The sequence below is a fragment of the Bombina bombina genome, chromosome 3 (assembly GCF_027579735.1).
Source record: "Bombina bombina isolate aBomBom1 chromosome 3, aBomBom1.pri, whole genome shotgun sequence".
NCBI lineage: Eukaryota > Metazoa > Chordata > Amphibia > Anura > Bombinatoridae > Bombina > Bombina bombina.
Window position 1 is genome coordinate 880,976,071 of NC_069501.1, and position 9,701 is coordinate 880,985,771.

Sequence of the window (9,701 nt, forward strand, 5' to 3'; positions counted from 1 at the left end):
AAAGATTTTCGCGTCCCATAGAAAGTAATAGAAGCCGTTAATCGATAAATTATACCAGGTTTCCATTGAAAGTGCTAACCGTTAATACACTGTCGAAGGCTGTCGATACATTGAGAAATATTACCCCCAGCTCAACTAGGTGTAAAGGAGATAAAAAGAGCTTTTTGAGGCCTGTTTCTCATTGAAATTGCAAATCACAAAAAAATTATGAGTGTTTCAATGTACAAATAACATTATATATGCTACATTTATTGGTCCTATGTATAGGAATATTTGCACCCATGTTGTCATAGAAATTTCAATATGTATGTGCATATAAAAATATATGCAAGCACCACAATTATGGAACGACCTCCCGCACACTTTTAAACCTTCCCCATGCCTAATATCCTTTAAGAGATCCCTCTCTACATATCTCAAAACAGAATGCACCTGTCATTGTTGATTATATATTTCCTACCGGTTCTATGTTAAATTTTTGTGCATATATCGTGTATTATTATTGTTTTTTATTTTATTGTACCTATTGTGTCAATGCAATGTTTTGTGTACCCAGGACGTACTTGAAAACGAGAGAAATCTCAATGTATCCTTCCTGGTAAAATATTTTATAAATAAATAAAATATCTACCAATTCAAAATGAAACCTTTGCCCAGGGATGCTATATATAATCTCAATACATATAGAAATATAATTTTATCTAATAATAATCTTCTCCTACATGTATATATGTATGATAATTGTATATATATATTTGACCTATATAAATCATATAATTTTAATAATTACTTTTAACTGTTATGATAAAGGCTGATATATTTAAATTGAAAAATATAATAATTACATTCAGTGTCTTTGAATTTCCGATATGTAACTACATATATGTTGAAATTATAGTTCATATCAAAAATAAAAGTCATGAGTAAGAATATACTTTCAAACTGTTCATTAAATTAAGGATTAGATGAGATGAAGATAAGCCCTCCCCCCCATGTTATTCATTGCAATCACCAGTTTCACATATGTTAACAAGCAACACACAGCAATAAAAAAACACCACACCTAGCCTAACCTCAGAACAGATATTTCAAAATGCAGGGTGAGAGAGAAGCTAACAATGCTGAAGTTAGACAGCGTAGGCCTGACATCCCCAGAGTGAGGCTGGATATAGAAACCCTGAATGAGCAGCAGGTGTTTGAAAGTTTCAGGCTCAACAGGGAGAAAATATATCAGTTATATGCCCTGTTGCAAGATAGGCTGGAAAGCCAGGGCTATTCAAGCAGGGCTGTCCCTGGAATGACCAAACTACTAAGGGCACTTCATTTTTTGGCTTCTGGATCCTTTCAGGTGACAGGGGGCATTGTAACTGGGGTGCATAAGTCCACTCTTTCTAAGCATCTTTCAAAAGTTATTGATGGACTTTATGATAATTGCAGAAAATTTATTTTTTTCCCCACATCACCCAGAGGTTGGCATGATGTTAAGAGGGACTTTTTTCTTTTAGGTGGCATACCCAATGTCCTTGGGGCCATTGACTGCACTCATATTGCCCTAAGACCCCCTGTGCGCAGAGAGATAATATTTAGAAATCGGAAACACTTCCACTCCTTAAATGTGCAGATTATATGTGATGCAAACATGCGCATATTAAATGTCGTGGCAGGGTTCCCAGGAAGTAGCCATGATGCCTACATCCTCAGGAATTCTGGTGTGTGGAGATTGTTTGAGACAAATCAAATGCCTGAAGGACATCTCCTCGGTAAGTGTTTATGTATATATTATGATGCCTTCATGTGTTCAATATTTTGACATTTTATTGTTTCATTGCTTTATAATCCTTTATGTATGTGTCTAAGGGGGTGAAATTGATTAAATAAATAAATTGTTAATCATTTAAAAGATATATATTAACTATGTCATAGTAAGACATATGCATAACATTATTTTATGTCATACATTGCTTTATGGAAAGATGTGTGTTTATCTATCTATCTATGTCTATATATATATACTGTATATCTATGCATTCATATTTTAGCAGATTCTGCATATCCTCTTAAAAAATGGATTTGGACACCATTGAAAGAGAACCAGGTTGTTGGGCCTGCTGAATTAAGGTAAAATATATATTTATTTTCTGCTCTTGTGTGTCAGAACTATTGATTGTGCCTTGCAAAATGCTCACTATAATCTGTAGAAAAGTAGGACCACTACACACTTCATAGGAATGTCCCTTTAAATCACTCTTGGGTGAATGTAGGTGCAAACCTGGAGGACCTCCTTTTCCAAAGTCCCAGTAAATGTAATGAAATAGAACACACAGGTAGCACTCTATGTGGAGCAACAGCACCTTTATTGAGCAACGTTTCGGGGCTCCTGCCCCTTTATTAAGCTATATATCTGTGTTTGTGCACATACATTTGTTGCTTGATTATCTCGTGTGTGTGTGTATATATCACTATCACAGACATAACAATGTTGTACTGAGTGCCTTTAAAGGGACAGTCAAAATACAAATCATCTATTATCAGTGAAGCATTTATAAATCTCTCTGCTTGAATATAAATATATTTATATATATATAAAAAGGTTTAAAGATTTATAAGATCAAACCAGGAATGTAGTTAGCTCATTAGTATTTGATTTGTCTTCACATTATATATTATAATCATATTTCTTGTTCTTTTAATACAGATATAATGAAGCACATATCCGAACACGTGCTATAATAGAACGACTGTTTGGTGTTCTAAAAATGCGCTTTCGCTGCCTGGACAGATCAGGGGGGGATCTCCAATTCAGTCCGGAAAAAGCTATTAAAATCATAGTGGCATGTTGCTGTCTACACAACATGGCACAGGAGCATGGGATGTTGAACGACTTACTTCCAACACCACAGCCCCCAGGTGAAATCTTTGAGCATGATGTAATTAATCATCCCCAACCCCTCAATGCCCATTTGGAGAGATCTGCAACTATTCAAGATTTCTTTTCAGGTATTTTTATAGTATTGTAATGAGACCTTTTAGTTATTTATGATTATGTTTTTTAATAATACACATTTGTTTCTTTTAATGTTTTACAGATTGAAGATTCTCAGAAATGGAATACCACTCCCCTCCCTCTCTCCTCATCCCTATATTTACCACATTTTCCCTAAATAAATGTATACTTTACTCAAATATAGTCATGGTGAATGTTTCTTTATTTCCAGCTATGTACTAATCAATGCATTCATCTTATGATTTATGTATAACATAATTATCTAAAATATCATTTTAATTATATTCCAAATATTACTTTGTTCTCTTGGTATAATTATTTAAAGAGCAGCTATGCACTCCTGGTTAATAAAAATGAGTACATGGGTGAACCAATGGCAGACAGGATATATACTGTATGTTGGCAACAATAAACAGCTCCAACATAGGTTCTATGCTGCTCCTGATCTTACCTAAATAAAACTATAATCAAAGGATACTAAGAATATTAAGAAATATAAAGAATATAAATATATTAGATTTGCTTTTAAATATATATGTTTTAGCAAAATAATGGAATTTATGTCACTTTAAAAAAAAAAAAGGAAGAGTGTGTTCACAATAAAACATTAATGAACCAGATAAATCATTCAATTCCAATCAACTTACATATGTACTCATAATCAATTTAATTTTTTTATGTTTCTTATTTCAATCATGTATTTAAGTTTAGGAGCCATTCCATTTAATGTTCATCACCTGTGGTGCACTTGCTGATTGTTGCCTACATTTAGACAACAATCATCAAGCGCTCCCCATGTGCAGATTCAAAATGGGTAGATTCCTAAGCTAACATTCCTGTTTTAGTAAATTACAGATGATAATGAAGTTAAATAGATTATAGGATTACATATTTAAGTATATAAATACTGCATGCTCTAATTCATGAGTTTTATTTTGAATAGGCTATCCCTTTAAGAAATATATCAGATGCTCATTTCAAAGAGACAAATCCAGATATAATATAATCCTTAAAATAAAGATACATTATCAATACATACAATCCCCTGAGATTGCACACTTGAATGGCATGGTTACCTCATAGAAAATAATATAGAAAAATAAGTCAAAGGAAATAATTTTTTTATCATGAAGATGAGTTTTATTATTACAGATTTACCCTCATTCAAATGTAATTTTCAATGTGAAAATCATATTTATTCAATACAAAACGATGACACATTAAAGTTATAATGTGTCATAGTACTAATATTTATAAAATATATGTAATGTCATGTCTGCTAAAGCAGATAATACATTTGCAATATTTAGACTATTAACCAAAATACATAAGTGCTTAATATTACATACTTCAAGAGATATGAAGTATTGTCTTTAACATGGAGTTATTGAAACAATTTAAAAGTGCATTGTGCATTGGTCCCAGGGAGAGTCTGTGTCTGTTCATATGATGTCAATTAAAATGTATTAATCACCTCTATATCATGGCAATCACATATATGTTGTGTATACACCAGTGCTTAAATATCATAAAGATACATTTATCTAATTATTCTAAATATTGAATAATAATCTTGACAAAAAGGAGTGCATTAGTCATGATAGGTATTAGTCATGATAGGTATATATTTCAGATATTACTTTCCACATAGGACTATAAGAATGAATGCAAGGTATTTGGCCATATCAACAGGAAGGAGTATTTACTTTTCAACTCTTCTATAACTGTATAACCCTTATTAGCTTCATCTGAAGGAGCAAACAACATATGCTTGTGGAATATAAATCATAACATTTACACATGTCACGTTGACTAATGTTAGATAGCATATACTGTATAAATTTCAGACACGTATCCCCAAGTATTCTTAAACGGCATAATATGATATCCTCAATAAAAGGACACATAAATTTATCAACAATGTACACCTGCATATTAATTGACATCATGTGAAATAAAAATGAATAAAGCTGTTCATTTTTAGCAGATAAACAGCTATTAGAATAATATTGAGATATATGTTCAAATTTGGATTAGAAAAATGGATGCATATTTATGAGATGAAAATCGCACTTAAAAAAGTGCTTTAGTGCAAAAATTAGATATGATATATCTTGGGTGGAAAAAAAAGAATATTAATTAATTCTTGCGGCGGGATTTTGACTTTGGAGGAGAGGTACTTAGGGGGGCAGTGTGGCGTCTTGTGCGACGCCCACCAGCTGAATGTGAGGCTAATAACCGGGATTCAGTGTCCTGCAGGGAGATGACAGAGGATGCAAGGGAGGATGGAGTTTGGGGCCTATCCACGAGCCTCTCCACTGCCTCTGCCAGGCGGACGAGTGAGGCATTATGGATGTCCATTTGGCTCTGTATCCTTCTCAAATCCTGTTGCTGCTGGAGCCTGGACAGCCTAAGCTCTCTATGTATGAGCCTCAGTAGATCATCCTGCTGGGACTGTGTCGGACCCTGTTGTACATTTGGTGTCTCAGGAACTAATAATTGGCTGGTTCCAGGGCTGTCTCTCCGTATTGGTGACTGTGAGGTTGTCTGTGATGGCACTGTTGGCAATACATTGGTGGGTGCAGTGGGTGGTGGTGTGTATTTCTGTTGTGCCATAGGAGTGGGAGGCATATAGTACAGATGATGCAGATCTGTATGCTGCTGTGGTGGGTGCATCATCTGCTGCTGAGGATAATGATGTCGTGGTGGGTGCATCATCTGTTGCTGAGGAGGATGTTGTGGTGGGTGCATCATCTGCTGCTGAGGAGGATGTTGTGAGGGGTGCATCATCTGCTGCTGAGGAGGATGTTGTGGGGGGTGCATCATCTGCTGCGGTGGGTGCAGCTGTGGGGGCTGTGCCATTTGTTGCTGCGAAGTATGCATGAACTGCCATTGTTGAGGAGGATGAGTCTGCTGGGGTTCAGAACCCAAAACATGAAATGTTGTCTCCGAAGTAGATGGAGAAGGGCATGATACATCCTCCACCTCATATGCCCTAGGCTGCTGCATATCATCTTCTAAGAGGCTGATATAGGAGGTAGTGTCACCATAGATATCCTCATCCTCTTCAGTGAATGTAGGAACATCCTGCTGTGGTGTTGGTGCAGCTTCATACTCCTCCTGTTCGGAACCTACAAATAAATATACGGTATGTTTACATTATCTATCTAATAGAATATATTACTTTGTAGCATAACAATACAGACTATTATATTCCATATTTATGTGTATATATGTACACACACACATACACACACACACACACACACACATACACACACACATACACACACATATAGTGTGTTTGGGATAAAATCCAAGCATATATGACCATAACTGAGGAATCTTTATAGACTGTGTCTTAAAGGAACATTGTTAAAGGGACACTGTACCCAAATATTTTCTTTTGTGCTTCAGATAGAGCATGCAATTTTAATCAACTTTCGGATTTACTCCTATTTTCAAATGTTCTTTATTCTCTTGCGGCTAGATTTAGAGTTCGGCGGTAGATGGGCTGTTAACGCCACGCGTGTTTATGTCTAACGCACGTCATTGTTTGACTCCGGTATTTAGAGTTAATATAAGACCATCTAACGATGCTCCTAACGCGTGTATGTCACACGCGTAATCCTGCCCGCGTTAGACAGTCTCCCATAGAGATCAATGGGAAAGCAAATAAATTGCCTTTTTTCACCTAACACTCGATCTCGCGAGAATACGCACAGCTCGGTCATATGACGCATACCACATCATGCACAACAATAACACGCCACAAATGTCACAACAACAATCAATCAACAAAGCACACAAGCATTACACATTCACAAGCGGGGGAAGTTTTAATACTATTTATATGGGGAATACGCATATACTTTAAGATGCGGAAAATCGCACAATAACAACAAGGATTAAAAAATATATACATACACTAGAAACAAAATCGCATTCAATATCATTATATATTATGAAAAACATACATATACAACACTTCACGAAGAACACACCATCGCAAATTCACATTTAAAAAGAATACTTTTGGACAATGAAAGCGAAAACGAACACTATGACATCATCGCATTCTACACATTCCACAAATACCAACTCTAAATGAGCATGCACAAATTCACACACCTAATACACATTGCAATAATATTAATTGCTAATAAAGCACACCTGAACACTAATTACAATGGAAATTGGGACATCATTAAACATTTACACAGGGTATATAAGCACCACACAAGCATGGCTTCTTTGACTGTGTTGCTGGTGGGTCTTTGGAGATTGGAGGTTTAAGAATAGAGAGTTTGAGAATTTTTGAGAGTGAGTTAGTGTTAGCGTGAGAGAGTCAGTTGGTAGTGTTAGCGTGAGAGAGTCAGTTGGTAGTGTTAGCGTGAGAGAGTCAGTTGGTAGTGTTAGCGTGAGAGAGTGAGTGAGTTAGTGGGAGTTAGTGGGAGTGGGAGAGAGTCTGTTAGTGGGAGCGTGAGTGAGTTAGTGGGAGTTATTAGTGATAGTTGTTAGTGTGAGCGTCAGTTAGTGGTAGTTAGTGAGCGTTAGTGGGAGTGTTTGTTATTGAGAATTAGAAGTAGTGTGAGTTAGCGAGCGAGTGATTTATCTGTACACTTAACACATTTACACGCAAACACATTCAATACATACATACACTTATCAATAACACTACATACACTCCATACCCCCTACCCCCTCATACTACACTCCATACCCCATTCCTTGTAGTCCCATTCCCTTTCATCCCATTTACTCTTATCCCATACCCCATACCCATCCCATACCCATCCCCTAGTTACATTTAGTTTACATATCCTCCTTTTAGTCTTATTCTTTTCATTTATTTAAATACTCCTTACCCTCTTTGTTTTTTTTACATCCCTCACACTTTAAGCACCTTTTTTGTCTTTTTAGTTCTTTATTTTGACCCCCTTTCATTTCATCACACTCACTTTTTGTTTGATTATTTGGGGTTTAGTTTAGGGAGGAGATGGAGGCCAGGCAGGGGACAGGTAGAGGGGGGAGTAGAGGGAGGGGGAGAGGAACAGGGCAGGAAGGGGGGCAGGAAGGGGGGCAGGAAGCGGGGGTGGAAGCGGTGGGTGGACCCAGCCACTTGGTTCAAGATGACCAAGTGGCTGGGCCCAGTGACGGTCAGAGTAGGGCTTCACAGTCCGGGAAACAGAGGGCATCGTCACAGGGGAAGGCCAAGGCGACTAGGGAGGCGAGGTTTACGATGGAGGAGAAGGAGGCCCTCGTAGAGGCCTATATGGCCAGGCATAGGATGCTGCAGCACCAGAAGACTACCCCGACTGACAAGAGGAGGCTCTGGAACGAGATTAGGAATGCAGTCAATGCAGTGGGTGGCCGGAACCGGGATATGGATTCTATCAAACATCGGTACCGGGACTGTAAACTTGAACTTAAAAAAAAGTTAAGCCTGGAGGCCCGACATGCCGCAGGGACCGGTGGCGGCCCTGCCCTTGAAATGGAGTACTGCAGATGGGAGGAAATGTTGCGGCCCAGCATCTCCGAGGTGGAAGTAGTCGGTATCGGAGGAATCGATACCGGGAACCTGCCACTCTCATCTGACGGTAAGCTCATTGAACAATAATTTCACATACGAATGTATTTCAATGGACACTATACGCAAACATTTACTTTCATGATTGAGGTAGCGAATACAATTTGACAAAACATTCAAATGTACTTATATTACCTAATTTGATTCATTCTTGAGATATATTTTAATGAAGAAATAGCCATGCACACGGTGAAACAATCACAGGAGGCAGCTATATTCAGCTAACAATCAGCATCTTATAAGCATATTTAGATATGCTTTTCAGCAAAGAATATCCAGAGAATGAAGCTAATTAGATAAGAAAAGTACATTCGAAAGTTGATACTAAATGTATGCTTCTAAATCATGAAAGATAAAACATTGGGTTTCATGTGTTAAGGATCAGATTAATGCTATTACGCTGTTTACACGCATTCTATTACTTTGCGGTTACATCAGTATCTAGGCTATAGGTTAGGTGTGCATTTAAACAGACTGAAAACAAACGCAAAAACATTCACATTGACCAGATATCACAAACACGGTTTAGAAAAAGCGGAAATCGTATTGATTGTTTGTTAGATTTCAAAGTGGATTAATGATTCTGCATTTGTAATTGTATCGTAAACTAAGTCATTTAAACCTTGATTTGCAAATATGCTAATATATATATATATATATTTTTTTTTTTTTATTTATATACAGAGTCTGGGGACGAGGCAGCACAGCCTCCTGCATCTCCCCGGGATGAGAGTGGTGGTGAGGAATTCCCACTTCGGAGGGAAGAGGCCCCCCGTGACGAACAGCGCACGGGAGATGATGAAGAGGCCCCGGAAGCACAGGAGGATCCCGCTGAACCCGCGGAACCCGCGGAACCCGAGGTCCCTCAAAGACCCGCACTCCGCCGTGCACGGGCACCCCGCCGTGCACGGGTTCAACAGGCACAACAAGAAGAAATAGCGGAGGTGCGGGTTCTACTGGAGTACATAGACCAGATGCGTACCTCCCGGATAGAAAACATAGAAGGACGACGCAGAATACTTGATGGGCAGAATCAAATAATTCAAGGCCAAAATGAAATAATCAGTATACTGAATAGAATACAAGAAGGACAAACAAGAATGTTTA

The 9,701-nt window shown here is 37.6% G+C and overlaps 1 protein-coding gene across 2 annotated transcripts; it reads left to right on the forward strand.

Annotated features, from left to right (window-relative positions):
- The first annotated feature begins 1,599 nt into the window (after window positions 1–1,599).
- Window positions 1,600–3,183, forward strand: LOC128651967 (putative nuclease HARBI1). 2 transcript variants are annotated; one of them, XM_053704924.1, is made up of 4 exons: window positions 1,600–1,760; window positions 2,040–2,118; window positions 2,696–2,997; window positions 3,087–3,183. In XM_053704924.1, the coding sequence occupies exons 1-4, from the start codon at window positions 1,640–1,642 to the stop codon at window positions 3,089–3,091; spliced, it is 507 nt and encodes a 168-aa protein (XP_053560899.1). In that variant the 5' UTR covers window positions 1,600–1,639; the 3' UTR covers window positions 3,092–3,183. The 2 variants fall into 2 exon arrangements, with proteins under 2 accessions (XP_053560899.1, XP_053560900.1); XM_053704925.1 differs by having other exon boundaries at window positions 2,043–2,118.
- Window positions 3,184–9,701: the final 6,518 nt, after the last annotated feature.